The sequence below is a fragment of the Staurois parvus genome, unplaced genomic scaffold (genome assembly GCF_062004578.1).
Source record: "Staurois parvus isolate SC_StPar_1 unplaced genomic scaffold, SC_StPar_1.0 ptg000207l, whole genome shotgun sequence".
NCBI classification, from domain to species: domain Eukaryota; kingdom Metazoa; phylum Chordata; class Amphibia; order Anura; family Ranidae; genus Staurois; species Staurois parvus.
In genome coordinates, this window is record NW_028318003.1 from 7,400,919 (window position 1) to 7,419,839 (window position 18,921).

The following is an 18,921-nucleotide window of genomic DNA, read 5'->3' on the forward strand; positions in this document are numbered from 1 at the left end:
TCTCTACCCATATCATGGTGAATTCTGGTAGGAAATCCGAATTTCAAGACAAAGTCATTGAATATTTTGTCAGCAACAGTTTTTGCGGACTTGTTCTTGGTTGCATATGCCTGAGCAAATCTTGTAAAATGATCTATTACCACTAAGATATACTCATATCCACCTTTACATTTCTCGAGATGAAGAAAGTCAATGGAGACCATCTCAAAAGGATAGGTTGTTACAATATTGTTCAACGGGGCTCGAACAAGCTTATTTGGCCGTTTGTCTTTCAGACAAGTACATTGACGAGTGATGTAATGCTCAGTGTCCCTTTGCATATGTGGCCAAAAGAATCTTTCTCTGATTAAATTTAGTCTTTTCTACTCCTAAGTGTCCCATCTCTTCATGTAACTCTTTCCATACTAAGTGATGGTACAACTTGGGCAATACTAGTTGAGAACCAGATGATGTTTTCCGTCTCAAAATGTTATTGTCGTCGAGGTAGAGTTTGGTCCACTGTTTCATAAGTATGAAAAGATCAACAAGTTCACCTTGTCGTTCCTGTTTGGATGGAAACTTGTTTTGGCTTTTATACTTCCATACTTTTCCAATCACAGAGTCTTCCTTCTGTGCGGTTCTTATTGTCTCTTTTGGTATTTGAGTTACCTTCTTTGGTGTTGCATCGGTTGTATTGGCAATCGTCATTGGACATAGCCAAGGTATCCTTTCTTTTTGATGTGCTTGAATTGCTTGGGTTATGCTAGTGATGACTTTGGGGTCTACTTCTTGTGAACATTGTTGTATGTATTGTTCAGGACTCAATGGCATACGAGAAAGTACATCTGCATCAGCATTCCTTCTCCCAGGACGATATTTAATAGTGAAGTTGAAGTCAGCTAGTTCTGCAACCCATCGATGTCCTGTAGCATTCAATTTTGCTGTAGTGAGGACATAGGTTAGTGGATTGTTGTCAGTATATACAACAAATGATGGACAGTAATATAGGTAATCTCGGAATCTATCACATATTGCCCACTTCATTGCTAGAAACTCGAGCTTCCCTGAATGCATGTGGTAGTTTTTCTCAGCAGGTGTGAGAGTTCTAGACCCATAAGCAATCACCTTTAGTTTCTCCTCTTGCTCTTGGTATAATACAGCTCCTAGTCCTTCTTGTGAGGCATCACAGTGAAGAACAAGAGGGTTTGGAATAATCAGGGTAACCCATAACTGGAGGATGAGTTAACACTTCAATGAGCTGGTTCAGTACTATCTGATGATGGTCAGTCCAGGCTATAGACTGATAGGATGGAAGTTGACCTTTTGACTTTGGGATTGGTTTCCTCCTCTTCTTTGTCTGGTTATCTGGTGTTGAGGTTGTGGTTGGTGTCAAACCTGCTGACAATAGTTCATAGAGAGGTTTGGCAATTCTGGAGAAGTTTTGAACGTAAGGGCGATAGTAGGAAATAAATCCTAATAGTTTCCTGAGTTCTCCAACAGTCTTTGGTTGGTTGTTTCTTAAGGCAAGAACAGGTGCCGTGTCGGCCGGGTCCATAGAGTGGCCTTCTTTTGACACAATCTTGCCCAGGAATCTGACTTTATTTTGAAAAAGTTCACACTTCCTGGCTGTTAACTTGATTCCGTGTTGTTGGTAACGTTGGAGTACTGACCGGACATGCTCCACATGCTCCTGGAATGATTTACTATGAACAAGGTTGTCATCTAAATATGGCAGGCAAATCTCATCTCTCAGTCCTATTAAACATGTCTCCATACTGCGTTGGAATTCGGCTGGTGCAGAGCTCAGACCAAAGGGTATTCGGATCCATTCATACAAACCCCAAGGTGTAATGAATGCTGTCAATGGTCGACTGGCTTCTTCCATAAATCCTTGATGGTATGCTTTCCCCTGGTCTAGCACAGAAAACCATGAACTTCCTCCTAGACCAGCAATGGGCAAACTACGGCCCGCGGGCCGTATACGGCCCGGCGGACCTTTTAATCCGGCCCGCGGAGCTAGGCTCCCGCAAGGCCAGTGGTCGGCAAGCCGCGGCTCTTTACAAATTTAGATGCGGCTCTCCTGTGTGCCGGGCGCCCGCTCCCCTCCCTCCTCTCCTCCTCTCCCCTCCCCTCCTCTCCTCTCGGATGGCCGCCCCCCCTCTCGGATGGCCGCCCCCCTCCCTCCTCTCGGACGTCAGGACTCTGCAGCTGTCAGGATGTAGGCGGGGCAGCGTGACGAACTCCTCTCACAGTCCTCCCTGAAGACCAGAACGGCGCGGGAATACGAGAGGAACGCGCGGACCAAAGGTAAGTGAATTGACACAGGGGGGGGACTTACTATATGGGGGATGAATTACTATATGGGGGACTTACTATATGGGGAATGAATTACTATATGGGGGACTTACTATATGGGGAATGAATTACTATATGGGGGACTTACTATATGGGGAATGAATTACTATATGGGGGACTTACTATATGGGGAATGAATTACTATATGGAGGACTTACTATATGGGGAATGAATTACTATATGGGGGACTTACTATATGGGGAATGAATTACTATATGGGGGACTTACTATATGGGGAATGAATTACTATATGGGGGACTTACTATATGGGGAATGAATTACTATATGGAGGACTTACTATATGGGGGATGAATTACTATATGGAGGACTTACTATATGGGGAATGAATTACTATATGGAGGACTTACTATATGGGGAATGAATTACTATATGGGGGACTTACTATATGGGGAATGAATTACTATATGGAGGACTTACTATATGGGGAATGAATTACTATATGGGGGACTTACTATATGGGGGATGAATTACTATATGGGGGGAGAATTAATATGGGGGATGAATTACTATGTGGGGGATGAATTACTATATGGGGGATGAATTACTATGGGGGATGAATTACTATATGGGGGATGAATTACTATGGGGGATGAATTACTATAGGGGGGATGAATTACTATGGGGGACGAATTACTATATGGGGGACGAATTACTATATGGGGGACGAATTACTATATGGGGGACGAATTACTATATGGGGGATGAATTACTATATGGGGGATGAATTACTATGGGGGATGAATTACTATATGGGGGATTAATTACTATATGGGGGATTAATTACTATGGGGGATTAATTACTATGCTTACTATGGGGGAATATTACTATACTTACTATGGATGACACATACACATCATTCATCTACTCTTGGTCCGGCCCCCGGGTCCAATATATGAACCCATTGCGGCCCTCAAGTCAAAAAGTTTGCCCACCCCTGTCCTAGACTGTCCAGCATGTCTTGGATTCTAGGAATTGGATGACGGTCAGGAATGGACTTCTGGTTCAACTCTCTATAATCGCAACACAGTCTTAAACTGCCATCTTTCTTTCTTACGCACACAATGGGTGAGGAATATGATGATTTTGATTCTGCAATCCATCCTCGATTTATCAGATCCTGCAGATATTCCTTAACTTCTTGGTGCAGTGGTTTCGGCACAGACATGTAAATTCTCGTGACCGGTGTACTGTCTTTGAGACGAATCTGTAACTGTAAAGAAGGAATACATCCCACATCAGAGTCATCTTTGGCAAAAGCATTGCATTCTTCCCTTAGCATTTCTTTGACGATTTGTTGATCTTCAGGAAGGAGGTGTTTCAAAGGCACTGGCGGGTCCCAGCACTCCTGATTGTCATCCCCCACCCGCGGATAAGTCTCATTTGGATTTCCAATTTTCCCTTTTGGTCCTACCTTGAGTGTCTGTGGTTCAGAGGTCACCGAATTAGTAAACACATTTGCTGATTGTTTCAATTGTACTTGAGCCGGATATGTTGTTTTTATGGGCTCTAGACCTCCAATCTTTGTTTGACCTGGTAACACAATGTCCCATTTAGTTGTATTCCAAACTGGAATGGTCAGTTTGGAGAATTGTCCTCTTTGAAATGAGACTAGTGTCTCACCCATATGCAGTCCATCCGGCAGGTGATAAGCCTCACTTGGTGTAAACAAAACTGTCTGAGCCTGCAAGGACGGTTTGGTGTGAGCACTACACCAGATGTATGTTACAGTATTTGCAGGGATTCTTTGGTTCTTAGTACCAGTCTTTACGATAGCACCACTGGTTTCCCTACAGTTGGCTTGTAGTAAGCTCACAAGGACTTCTGCTTTGGGGGTTGGCAGTTCCAAAGCTGTTCTTAATATGTCCACAAAACCTGGGATAACTTTCTTCCCATCAGCAACTGTCTCTTTGAATGTTTCTTCAATTATATTATAGCCAATAATTGGCTTCTCAGCTACTTTCTCATCCTCAGAGACTACTAGTGGTACTAATAACTGTTTGGTAGTATTACTGCTCGATGTAAGCTGAAAGGTTACCTCAATCCAACCTGAGAACGGAATCTATGTCTCATTTGCTGCTTTCCCTTGGAGTACCCCTGGTCCCAGCAGTTCTTCAAATGATCGGAGCACAGTGTGTGGCAGTACTCGCTGTCTCCAGCCCTCATTGATAATGCTAACCTGAGAGCCAGTATCCCATAAGGCCTGGACAGGAGTGTTGTCTATTTCACAGTTCACAAGGCATCTCTTTCCAATAAGACCCAGTAGCTTGTTGTGCTTTTTCAAAGTGATGCCATTCACATTGGTTGGCAATTTTTCAGCTGTCGGGGATAGTCTTTGAGCAGGGCAGGTTGGCGTTTTCCTCCAGTAGTCTGCGCTTAACTTTCCAGCCAGGGCTCTGATGGTAGGTTGGGGACTGGTTTCTTTACTACTGACATGATTTGCACTTTGGGACGCAGGTTTGGTTCTGGCACAGGTTACTGTCGGTCCCTTAACAGCAACCTTCTCCCGTTTAACTGATTTTGTTTGGCCGCTCTGCATTGTCTCGCCCTATGTCCAGCTCGACCACAGTTAAAGCAATGGTCACATGCAGTTCTCTGATCAGTCTTTTCACAAGATTGACAAGTCCCTGTCCTTCGTCCAACAGTTGTTCTAGGTCCTCCAAAGCCATGCTCTTGTCGAGTTCTCGAATCTTGGAGAAGTGTTTTCATATCGAATATTTCTTGTTGCAACTGTATTACTATCTTTTCAAGGTCAGAGTTACTCTTTGAAGGCTGTTGGATTGCCAGACTACTTGTTTGTGATGGAAGCAAAGGGAGGGTGCCTGGTACCTGAGAACAATGGAGGATGTTGTCCTGGCACTCTCTTCCCTTCGTCAGGTTACTGTGCTCAGATTTCTTTTGTTTCTGCTCCCTTTCCATCTCCATATTTGTAGCCTCATTCATCTTCTCTATGAGCAACTCATCTGAGACTGTAGGATCGTCCAAGTGTTGTTTTAGTTGGAACTTGATATGGTCACTTCTCAGTCCAGTGCCCACTGACCTTAAGAATTTCTTTTGTATAAATTCAGTGCCAAAGTGTTCATCTGAACCTTCCCCTTGTGAAACGAACAGCAAACGGTCCTTCAATGCAATGGCCCTAAATAGGAAGTTCTGAGGAGTCTCTTTACTATTTTGTGATATATTGATCAATTGTTGGTATAGTTCGGAAGCATTTTCCTCTTTATAATGGCTTTTTAGGATTCTCTTGAGTGGCACTAGGGTCAGTCCACTCTTCAGCTCTAGCATGCCTCTGAGACTTGACCCAGGACTAATGGCTTTCACCACAGCTTCCACAAGCTCTGACTCGGGATATCCCTTTTGCAGTCCCATGTCAATCTGGTGCATGAGGTTAGTATAGGACAGCTTATCTTTCTGTTCCTTTTCACCTATCTGGCCAGCAATTTGAAAGTCCTTTCTGATTGTAACTTCTGGCAAGTTAGTATGGGAAAGTCTCTGAGCAACTATATTAGGGTCTTGATTTGCAGGACTTTCTTTTGAGTCTTTGTCTTTAGTGCTAAGTTCTTTCATCTGTCCCTCTATCATCTTGGCCGTTTCTTGAAGTTTTTCCTGTATACTGTAGTATTGCTGTTTTAAATCCTTTAACTGTTGTTCTGCTTGAGGGTCTTTGCCACTATTGCTTGGTGCTTCAATGTTATCTCTCTTCTCTAAATCACCAATGAATTTCTTAGTTGCCTGCAGAAATTGTGTCACCACTTCTTCACTTTCAGTCTCTACCAGTTCATCTAACAGTTCATCTAACACCTCATTCACTATCCGCATGTAATGGCGCCGGGTTTTTCCTTTTGCCATACTTGCTTCGGAGGTCTTTATAAACTGGCAAGTCTCCATGAGATCATCGACTGTCATGTGAATCAGGTGTTCACTGATTTTGTCTTGCAACTTTTCGATATCCATACTCCTAACATTTTTCTGTAACTTCACCACGGACAGTGTAGTCACTCCTTTTCACTTCTGGACCTTTTGGCGTTCCTTTCACCCGGCCCCACGTTGGGCGCCAATTTTGTTGCACACACGGTAAATAATTCAACTGTGCGAAGGATGGGTCGGGAGAAACCAGAAGTGTTTTATTAGGAATGGCTGTAACAAACACAGAAAACCCTTAATTACATGTGACTGGATATGTTCACTGTAATCACTGTCCTGTAGGAAACAAAGTGTTAGACTTTTTGTTCCTACTTCTGTGTCTTCCTATTATCACAGGAAGTAGTTCTGCCCTCTTGTGATGGTACAATAAAAATGCAATCACTAGTATCTTCTATTGACAAAGATAGATTACTGTTATATTAGGTCTTAGGCTTGGATTTTAATTTTATAGGGCTGCCTATTTTCTACACCTCTTACATCTGCAGTCTCTGGTCATCCCTGTACTGTGTCTGCAGTCTCTGGTCATCCCTGTACTGTCTGCAGTCTCTGGTCATCTCCTGTACTGTGTCCGCAGTCTCTGGTCATCCCTGTACTGTCCGCAGTCTCTGGTCATCCCTGTACTGTTAATTAGTTTGCACTACTGTACGAGTTGTTTTTTCTAAACCAAAAGCTCGATATTCAGGTTTCATTGCAGTGTTGGCACTTTGAAAGAAATAAGTTGGTTTTGGGTTGCAGTTTGGGCACTCGGGCTCAAAAAGGTTCGCCATCACTGGCCTAGGCCATCTTTATGTAGAGCAACAATTCTTTTTTTCAGATCCTCAGAGAGTTCTTTGCCATGAGGTGAGATGTTGAACTTCCAGTGACCAGTATTAGAGAGTGAGAGCGATAACACCACATTTAACACACCTGCTCCCCATTCACACCTGAGACCTTGTAACACTAATGAGTCACATGACACTGGGGAGGGAACATGGCTAATTGGGCCCAATTTGGACATTTTCACTTAGGGGTGTACTCACTTTTGTTTCCAGCGGTTCAGACATTAATGGCTGGGTGTTAAGTTATTTTGAGGGGACAGCAAATTTACACTGTTATACAAGCTGTACACTCACTACTTTACATTATATTGTAGCAAAGTGTCATTTCTTCAGTGTTGTCACATGAAAAGATAGAATAAAATATTTACAAAAATGTGAGGGGTGGACTCACTTCTGTGAGATACTGTATATGGCACAACAGATCATCGTTTAATTCTGTGGCAGCTTTGAGATTCAGTCTAGGGACGTTTTGTTTGGAATTAACATCTGATTAAGGAATTTTCTTGGACACACTTGACACACTTGAAAGGGGGAACTGAATACAATTTACAGTGAATTGGAGAATAGAGGGAAGAGGGAAAAACCTAACACAAAGATTTGACCCCCTTGAACCCCACATCCAAAATGGAGCCTGAGAGGGCTGTAAAAGAGCTGTAATTTTAAGCTGCACTTGCAACATCATTCTATCAAAGTGCATGTATAGCCAACACTTTTTCTTTGTTTTGGTTAGAATGGAAATCTCTATGATAGCTAGGGACATATCATATATGCCAGGGAGTGAAAAGAAATCCCCCTGATGTTTGGAGAATTCCCATCTTAGACAGTTGTCATTAGATCACTTGTCATCATTGGAAGATTTCCCCTTAGCTCTTGCTCTTGTGACACCTCTAAACCTTAGGATTTCCCCTTACTGCCTCTCTGTTAGGCCTCATTTACATGAAGCTTTTTAATCCTTACCCTGTGCAGGGCTGTTTATACTGGCATGGGGATGCACAGATGTTGCATGCGTCTCTGTGCTGGCAGTCCTATAGTTGTCAGTTGGGATGCAGAAGCTGCACAGTGCATTTGGGGCCGTGCACCCGCACCTGCACAGATGTCACATTGGGAGTAGCAGCTGTGTCTGTACAGCTGCTGCATCCCAAAAGACAGCATTTGTAATGACGACATTGAGATGCAGGCAATATCTGTCCATCCCCATGCCGGTAAAACATTGCCTTGCGTGGGGTATGGATTAAAATTCCCCATGAGGCCTTACAATGGTCACCAGAAAAATTGGAGAAGGTGACTGTGGCCAAGTGCTGTCACATGGGGTTGATGTGACAGCCCTACAGCTTGTGTAAGCTTCAGCTAGAAGGTCTTTACACATTCTGAAATTTCCTCCTGGCACCATCAATAACCACTTTACAGAGTGCTTTAAACATTGCTACTACTCCAGGAAAAAAGTGTCACAAGGATTGGATGTAAGCAAAAATGTCCTCTGTGGTCACAGACATAAAAAAAGTAAACCTTACCCGCTCTATCCAAAACATTAAATAATGGTTTTAGTAAGGCTTTAACTTGCCCAAGTTTGTTTTAGGTTTTTATTAAAGTGATGAAGAATATATTCGCTAAAGTTCTCTCCAAATTAAATATATGATAAAACTATTGGAAGATAAAGAGACGGAAGCAGCTGAAGTTGTATAGAAATCTCCATTTTTTTTCTGGGAAAGTGGTACTTGGTCTGTCCTTGTCTTTTGACCCTCTAAGTTATGGTTGGGCACATTGACTGACAGAGAGGCTCAGAAATGTTTACTTTAAGCGTTTTACTTCCTCTGAAGTACATATTATGTAAAGGAAATCAGAGGGTTAAAACAAGTATATGGCTGCAACTGCAGCTGTGTGCATGCCTCACATTTTCCAGTGTCCACAAATAGGTCACACACTATGAAACAATAACCGTGCAACAGCAGCCAAGCATCCAGACATCAAGGAGGAGAAAATTTTAAATCCTTCACCATGAACACCTCTAATGGGGTCTTCAGAACCAGGGGCGGACTGACCATTTGGAAACTCGGGCACTGCTCGAGGTTCCAGGGTCAGTAGAGGGCCCCATGAGATGCCCCTGGTACCTTTTTCATAGGCTTTTTTGAGTTTGGGAAAGGACACAGGGGCCCCATGATCCCCTTTTGCCCGGGGGCCCCATGAGTTGTCAGTCCGCCCCTGTTCAGAACATTAAAATTCACTTAGTCACAATGAAAACAAAAACCTCTTGTCAAAGCATTAGGACTCATGTACACTACAGCTGCTAAACTGACGTTCTGGAGCTGTTCAGCATTTTTTTCAGCAGCCCCTGAACCCTCCCTAATGTTTTCCTGTGTGTCCATGTACACATCGTCGTTTACAGGCAGTTGAGTTTACAGTCGTTTTTTTTAACGCACCAAACTTGCGTTCAGGAGTAGATTTTACCTGCGTTTCAAATGCCAAACGCTTGTAAACGCATTTTACTGGCATTTCAAATGCTTGTAAAAGCTTGTAAACGCGGTTAACCATGTTTATAAGCGTTTGAATTTAGAAGCCTTTTTTAACTGTCCAGAGCCTTTTTTCATCATCAGAAATGCATGCAAAGCATTTTCCATGTATTCAAATGGACCTAGCACACCAGCGCAGTCACACCTAGCACACCAGCGCAGACATGCTGCGTTATGCTCATGATGGGATCCATAGTGAATACAACCAGAAAAGACAGCTAATCTCAACACATACTGCTCTCTCTGCTTCTGCTCTCTCTATTTCTCTCAAAATGTCTGAAATAGTTAATTATTTACTATTTTTCAGTGCATTCTGGGCATCTGGGAGGGTCTCCTGAGGTTATCTTTTAAAAATTCTTCCAAACGCAAACGCGCATAAACGCAGTATGCAAATGCGGCTAAACTGACATTTTTAACCTACGTAGGTCAGTTTCCATCGGTCAGAAGAGTTTTCCAAATGCCCCGTGTACATGAGCCCTAATGGTCTTACCCAGGACTATTTCTCAATATAAGACCACCTAGCAAAGACTTGTCATATCAGAGTGAACCTTTGAGCCCCCCCCCAGGATTTTTATGGCTAATACCCAACAAATCCATTTACCTTCTATAGTGCACCTGTGTCTAACTGTTAGAGCACAAAGTAAAAGTAGTTCTTGAGTCTTTTTATAACCACCACTCACTCACTTTTTTATAGGGTGTAAGAGCATTATTCCAGATATTGTCATTCACCTTTGTCTCCTGTAAACCTGTGACTTCTGTAGATGATAGGATGACAAGCCGCTGGAGCTTGATGAACCTCAGCAATGGCTGAACCTGGAAGCTCTGAGGCTTTTTCACTTGTGGGTTCCTAGGGTTATTGCAAATCAGCTAATCTCTGTCGCCATTCTATATCAGGTAGACACAGGGGAAACATTGCCACATAGAGGGTGTCATCCCCATTTTGACAGTAATAAGTAGAAGCAAAATAAATAAACTTTAAAGCTGCGTTGAAGGCACATTTCATATGGTCTCTGCCTGCCAGTGTAGACTACTACATCTTGTATATGTTTTGCAATAACTACCATATCACCCGACACTGTTCTGCATTTAAAGCCAAAACTTGTTTTCTTTTTCCATCTGGCTAGAGTAGGAAATGGTTGAAATCCGTGTCTATTTCTCTTTGGGGGGGCATTCCTTCACTTTCTGTCTCCAGACACAACTGGAAGGTCTATCGAAAGAAAGGAAAACCTGTCTTGGACAGTTATCAACTGAAAACGTTGGATTTTCTGTCTGTTTTGGTCCCAGTAACAATGGTCATCAGAACATATAGAGAGGATAAAATGGGGATAAAGGCAGCTATAAGTACCTGACAGAGGTTCTATCACATCCCTCTTTTGAGCAGATGAATGGAGTGAGAGAATTGCTTGAAAGCTTTCCAGAAAACCTAAACCCCAGTTGTAGTATCACACAGTGGCTAAATGGTTAACACTTCTGCCTGGCAGTACTCGGGTCGTTGGTTTGAATCCCATCCACAGCACCACCTGCCTGGAGTTTGCATGTTCTCCCTGTGCATGTGTGGGTTTCCTCTGGGTACTCTGGTTTCCTCCCACACTCCAAAGACATGCTGGTAGGTTAATTGGATCCTGTCTAAATTGGCCCTAGAATGTGTATGTATGGATGTGAGTTAGGGACCTTAGATTGTACACCCCTTGAGGGTTAGGGACTGATCTGAATGTACAATATATATGGAAAGCGCTGCATAAATTGACGGTGCTATATAAGTACCTGAAATAACTGATTAGGATAAATAATAAATATTGTAAAGTGTCAGATTTTAGCTCCTGTGCCAGCTCAGAATTCCTGTCCCCTGCAGTAGGCTAAAGATAAAGTCTTTCTGACAAGACCCCCATCCCCCTCTCCCCTCCACCTATCCAACACTACAGCACTTCATTCAGCAACAGGGAGCGTGAGCATTGCTGAATGGAGAGCCGTAGTTTTTACAAGGAAGGGGGTTGTCAGATTGCTGGAAATAGAACGCTGTGCTCACACGGAGTGCAGCAGTCTGTATAATCAACTAACTGAAGGGAACCAGAATAGCGCTGGTGCGGGGTCTCTGTTAAACAACTAAATTATGTATGGCACTTGAATACTGGATGCCCAGGCATCCGGGAGCCGCAGCATATAGGCAAAAGAAACGCTTGACATGTATAAATGTGCGCTAACACTAGGTGCGTCAAGAACATGAACGTTAATTCATTTCAATGGCCAGAATAAAATATTCTGACCAATAAAATTAATTAACACCCAACACGTTTAGGGCTCGTGTACACTACAGCTGCTAAACTGACGTTCAGGAGCTGTTCAGTGTTTTTTTTCAGCGGCCCCTGAACTCTCCCTAATGTTTTCCTATGTGTCCATGTACACATAGTTGTTTACAGGCAGTTGAGTTTACAGTCGTTTTGTTGAACGCACCAAACTTGCGTTCAGGAGTAGATTTTACTGGCATTTCAAATGCTTGTAAAAGCCTGTAAACGCAGTTAACCGTGTTTATAAGCATTTGCATTTAGAAGCGTCTTTTAACTGTTCCATGTCCAGATGCTCTCCAGAGCTTTTTTTCATCATCAGAAATGCATGCAAAGCATTTTCCATGTATACAAATGGACCTAGTACACCAGTGCAGTCAGTTCCAGGAAAAAATGGTAGAACGTGCTGCATTATGCTCATGATGGGATCCATAGAGAATACAACCAGAAAAGACAGGTCATCTCAACACATACTGATCTCTCTCTGCTTCTGCTCTCTCCATTTCTCTCAAAATGTCTGAGTACTGTCTGTGATACTTTTTTTATTTGCACTAACATACAATTTGACTCAATTGTTTCTGTCACAAATGCACTAATATGGCTACAATCACCTCTCTCAAAATGTCGGAAATAGTTAATTATTTACTATTTTTCAGTGCATTCTGGGCATTTGGGAAGGTCTCCTGAGGTTATCTTTTAAAAACGCTTCTGAACGCAAACGCACATAAACACGGTATGCAAATGCGGCTAAACTGACGTTTTTTAACCTACGTTTTCCAGCAGTCAGTTTCCATCGTTCAGAAGAGTTTTCCAAACGCTCTGTGTACATGAACTCTTACATACATCAAGCATTTTTTCTGGTGAAACTCTGCTGCCAAAGAGGAAAGGCATTTAGAAGAGCAGAGCAGATTCCTTGTGTGCATGAGGACTAAAGCTACAGGCAGCTTATGGAGAATGTCAGCAGTTTGACTGATGGGAATAAGAATTGAACTGGTGCAGGAGCTCCGTTGAATATCCAGTTGAAGAATGTCACTTAAAAACTGATTTTTTTTATAAACCTGTAGTTTATCTAATCATCAGGGCCATCCCCAAACTTGCAGTTTATCTGTTCATCAGGACAAATGACAGAAATAAAAGTCTGACAGAGGTTCTAACCCATCCCTCCTTTGACCGGATGAAGAGAGCAGATCTTGTCCTGAAAACTGAAGCTGGCTGTACACAAGCAGAATTTAGTCTGCAATTTTTCATTTTAAAAACATTCATTTGATTTTCAATTGTTACTGGGGTCAAATCGATGTTCAGCTTCAACTGCAGTAACGAGAAAATTTGAAGAAGCAGGACGGAAATGTTTTCTCAAACAAATTTCTAACAGTGTATGTGATTTTCTTTTAGAAAGTCCATTTGTTTCAAAATCGAATGTTAAAGGCAAACAGAATTTTGAAGTACTTTGGAATGTCAAGCCGTAGAATGTACTGAGAATTTTTGTACGAATGTGCATTGGAATATCTACTAGTGTATGGCCAGCTTTAAAGCCCAATTGTAGTGTCACTTTAAACTAATTACATTAACTTGTAAACATTGTAAAAGTGTCAGGAGTATTTTAGTGCATTATTTCACTTATTTTAGCTCCTCTGCGTGTGTGTGTGTAGTATTAAATCCAAAAGCAAACATTTATTATATTGCAGCTTACCAATTCTTTGATTCCTTTTTTAGGCTTTCTTTCTTCTATTTTCATCTGGTGATCCAGCCAGCAAGTCTGTTGTTTTTGAATGCCCAACCTCACCAGTAGACTGTATCAGTTTACATGAATAAAGCAAACCATTTAACACTGGCAGGGGTGGTTAAGTTGCAATATATCATTGGGTTTAATACTGGTTATGGCTACAATTGGGCTTCACCTGGACCAAACACAGAAGTAACGTATCACGCACAGTAGTAGCTGTTTTGTTACAAGTGCACTTATAAAGCTGATTTTAACTTTTAGATTGTTAAAAATGTTTTCATGTTTGTAAAACCACAAGCTGCTTAAAAAAAAAAATGTATAACATGATAGTCAAATTGTAGTGTTCTACTACTCAACAATATGCATTTTGTTTCTGTCAGGAGCGGCAGAGGCTGGAGACTATTTTGAATTTGTGTGCCGAATACAGTAAGACAGAAGAAACCACTCCACCTGCTCAGCTACAAGAACCTCAGGCATTTACCTTACTAGGTTCCAGTATTGAAAGGACTTCACCTTTACATTGTCGGAGACCATCGTGGGATGGTAGTCTAGGGAACAGTCACGAAAATACTGGGAGCCTAATGAAATTAAGGGGAGGACACAATGAGGAAGAAGCTCACAAAGAGGAAAATAGCAGCACAGAGAGTACCCAGCATGAAGTGAGTGTATCTTTAAGCTTTAGTTTAATCATTTTTGACGACTTTTTAATGTTCTTGCATACTTTTATGCCCTTGGGCCACTATTCCCAATGACACTATTCCCACAACTGGCACCAATGATGGGGCACTGTTCCTCCCACTGACATCAACAGGCACTAATATTTCCCCTAATACCAAAGATGGGACGTTGTTTACTCCCACTGACACGAGGATATTTTCTACTCCCACTGGCCACATTCTGGCCCCCCTAAAGTCTGAAGCACAGTAAACTGGCCCTTTGATTAAAAAGTTTGGAGACCCCTGATTTATGCAGTAGGGTTACCGACTGTTTCCATTATATAATTTGCAATAAATAGTAGTGCAGGTGTCTTAAAGTGAGCGTATACTGTTATTAAATATGCTATATACTTTTATGTGAAAGAGTCCCCTCGATACTAGACAGATAATACCTACAGATAAACAGTCCTCTACCGCAGAGCACCACTCCAAAATTGCAAGTTTTTGAATCTCCGCCAACCACATAACAGTAACATAACCTTAGTATTGTGTTTTCTTGTGATTGACAACTGTCATAAATCCATATTTCTTGATCGTACATTACAGGACACAGGAACTTAATCTTACAACACTGGATTATAAAGCCAGGGATCCTATTGCCTTCTTAGTAGATACTTTGGTGTTAAATAGATCAAGTTAATTAAGTAGGCCTTTCTGCCTTCTTCCTTGACAGCTCTACAGAATCGAATCACCAGGCACTCTGATAATTCTCTTTGCACTGAACTTGACCAGGGGAACATGGTGCTTGGAGCTCAGCATGCTCCTGTTGGACTGTCCATTGCAGATAGTTTGCATCTTCTGCCCCTTGACCCACTTTCTCACCCTGCTTTTCAGTTGCTGACTTGTTGGACTAGCTACTGAAGCCCAGGTCATGAGGGACAATGGGTCTGTCAGATTTTGCCTTCCATATGCTATTGAGGTTTTGGAATTGATTTCTTATACAGGTTACATCACACTTGCAAGTGTATTTCACGAGAAAAGAATTCCTTCCCAGGACGTACTCTGTGGGATGAATCTTTATTTTCTTCAAAATGGTATTGATAAGTGTTTGGACTTAAGACCCATCCAGGTTCGAATCTTAGCCTTCACAGTTCCTTCAGAGGCCACTTTTTTCGTGAGGGCCTTTTTGAGGATGTTGTTCGCGTTATCTTTCCTGTTTGTTTCCTTCTGAGTTTGAAGGATCTCAATGTGTTTTCTTTTGGCTCTCTTAGACTGCCAATTTATCAAGGATATTCCTCTGTATAGCCTTACTTTCAAAGTTGCCTTCTCAACCAGGATAAGGTATAAGGTTGTCTTGAGGCCAGGGCCTCTTTTTTCTTCAGTGCTCAGCATATATGGATACATCCCCTTTGAAAAGTGAGATTTTAATCAATATCTCAATTTTTGACAAAACTGCGTTTTATAGAACATTTGTTTACCTCATTACATGAACGTAAGGTTAATAATATAACTTAGATTACAAAATCTTCAGTTTTACTCAAATTAGTTGATGCAAAAATGAATACACCCCACAACAAAAACTATTATATCTAGTATTTTGTATGACCTCCGTGATTTGTAGGACAGCACTTAGTCTTCTAGGCATGGAATGAACAAGTTTGCTACATATTGCAACATATATCTTTTTCCATTCTTCAAGAGTGATCTCTTTTAGAGCCTGGATGCTGGATGGAGAGTGATGCCTAACTTACATAGTTACATAGTTAGTCTGGCTAAAAAATACAAAAGTCCATCCAGTTCAACTGTAGAAATTACAGTTACATAGTTAGTCTGGCTGAAAAAAGACAAAAGTCCATCCAGTTCAACCATAGAAGTTACATAGTTAGTCTGGCTGATAAAAGACAAAGGTCCATCCAGTATCTTGTCTCTTCATAATTCCTCATAGGTTTTCAGTTGGGTTCAGATCAGGAGACATACTTGGCCACTGAATCACTTTCACAATGTTCTTCTTTGAAAATGCAACAGTGGCCTTAGATGTGTGTTTTGGATCATCTTCATGTTCGAAAAATGCATGATGACCAAGGGCATGGAGTGATGGTAGCATCTTCTCTTTCAATATAGACCAGTACATCTGTGAATTCATGATATCATCAATGAATGCAGTTCCCCAACACCAGCAGCACTTATGCAGACCCACAGAAGGACACTGCCACCACCATGTTTCACTGTAGGCACCATGCATTTTTCTCTGTACTCCTCACCTTTGCAATTCCATACAGTTTTGAAGCCATCAGTTCCAAAAACATTTGGTCTCATCACTCCAGAGTGCATATTCCCAGTAGTCTTCTTCTTTTTCAGCATGGACCCAGGCAAATTCTAGGTGGACTTTTGTGTGCATGGGCTTTAGGAGAGGCTTCCTTCGTCGAACCCATGCATGCCATTCCTCTGTAGTGTATGCCATATTGTGTCACAGGACACAATCACCCCAGTTTTGCTTTCTACTTCTTAGCTAACTGCAGTGAACTTGCATGGCGCTTTTCTTCTTCATTCTCATCAGAAGACGCTGCTTGTCAAGGTGTTAACTTCTGTGGACTGCCTGGACGTCTCTGTGAGATCGTTGCAGCTCCATCTTTGTTAAATTTGTGTATCACTTTTGCTACAGTATTCTGACTGATAAGTAAAGCTTTTCTTTTTGTAGCCTTCACCTTTCTTGTGTAAAGAAATTATTTTCTCTTCTATGTGGTGCCACTGCTGAGATGGAAAGGGGCTTTCTATTATAAGTAACACCCTTTTATAATCAATTGTCTGCTGGACACCTGTTTAATGAATAATTAGACTCACCTGTAGTTGAATTCTTGTTAATTGGGATTTTGTTGTCTAAAATTTAGCTTTGCTCCTAAGACTTTTATGGGGGTTTATTCATTTTTGCAACATGGTCTTGAATGAATTTGTTAGGAAAAATATTTTTTTGTGTGTGCAAATTAACAAATATTGTTTGCAATCAATGTCCTGCATATGTGTCAGTGTTTTGTAGTATAGTGTGCCATAGAAAATGTTGATTCTGAAAGGAAAGTAAAGGTTTTTTGACAAATCTGTTGGGGTGTACTCAATTATGCGGAGCACTGAATATGCGGTGCAAATTTTATCTGGTTCAAAAAAGGGTCCTGTGTGAATTTAGTGCAGGTGTGGGGCAAATTTCATCTCATGCTATGCCCAGTCCCCTCAGAAATCACATTCAGTTCGTACATGTCACAGCAGAAATCGCACTGTGATACCGCACTCTGAAACCACATCAGATTCGCATCACATCAGTGTGAACGGCACTGATCTGCATACTTGTTCTAGGTTACAGTTACTGAAAGCACTGAGGCTGTTATACAAGGAGACAGCCAGACATTTAGTGAAGTTAGATAATCAGTGGCAGGCTCCATACTTAGTAAATGGTTCCTTTTCCTAAAAATGAGTAACTCATGATCTGTAGATGTAAGTGTTCTGGCATGAAGCAAGTCTGACCTACATGTGTGATCTTATTGATACCAGATGTGAAACAAATAAATGAGGTTTTGCCTGGGATTTTTAAATCCGCATTAGAAAGTGATGTAGGCCTATATAATTCTACTTGGGCTGGGTCCTTACTTGGCTTCAAAAAAAGGATAATGATTTGTACATAGAGCTGGATAGCTGACATACAGCGATGGCATAGGAGTATATGTAAAGAAATCGCCCGAAAAAAAATTTTCAAATTAGAATTATAATAATAATAGGATGTGCATGTAGCTATTTCATTAGTGACTGTTTTCAGTTCCTTGTTGTCCTGTGTCAGTTATAAGAACTGGTTAACATTTTAGGAATGAAGACAGTAAGACTCCAAGTAACTTTTTTAGATGTATATAATTTGTTATAAAAGGCCTGCATTATGACCTCCATCCCATACCCATCCACCAAACACAGTTATAGTTGATACAGAGGTCTGGGTCCTCTATATGGAAGAGTAGACTAGAACCTAGACTGTCCAGCTTTAACTAATATCTCACCTTCTACCTAAACTGTTCGATCCAGTGCCTTGCATCTACCTCTATTTGAATTCAGTACTTTTGAGCCTGAGACCCAGATGAAGTGTACTGTTAAATGAATGACAAAAAAGTGTGAGAGTTCCTTACCTCTACATAATTTCGGGTCATAGACAGTAATGGCAGCCTCCAATGTTTTTTCATGACAGATTTCCTTTAATCCTTTACTGCTTATGATGTGTACCACATGTGCTGGTATTGAAAGGGTTAAAACAAGCTCACACTCTCCAGCCAGCAGAAGTGGCAGCCCCACATCCCTCCCAACGTCCGTTGGTTCTCAAGCTGTCCTGCTCCACCTGCAATGAACTCAGAAGCATTCTGCTGTGAGCTCTGAGTGCACCATTGTCAGAACACAATAGTGTCAGGGCAGGGCTGTGGAACGGACAGGTAGGCCTAGTGGCAGGGTAACGCACTGGCTGACGACAACCACCACCAACAGACCGAAGTCCCTCAGGGCGCGGAGTCTAAGTCCCAGGCTGCCCTTCACCAGGGCCCCTGATGGTGGGGATGGACTTGACGCAGCCAGGAACCAGGTCGCGGCCCCCGAGACACCCCGGCTGCGGTAATGGCCGCCGCCAATGGCGTGTA

General features: G+C 41.9%; 1 protein-coding gene across 15 annotated transcripts in view; it reads left to right on the forward strand.

Annotated features, from left to right (window-relative positions):
- Nucleotides 1–18,921, forward strand: part of PHLDB1 (pleckstrin homology like domain family B member 1) — a 180,905-nt gene that overhangs the window by 110,484 nt on the left and 51,500 nt on the right. For all 15 annotated transcript variants that reach the window (XM_089678601.1, XM_089678602.1, XM_089678595.1 and 12 more), the window contains one exon: nucleotides 13,988–14,266. In XM_089678601.1, the coding sequence (XP_089534727.1) occupies nucleotides 13,988–14,266 (279 nt within the window). The remainder of the gene's footprint in view (nucleotides 1–13,987; nucleotides 14,267–18,921) is intronic.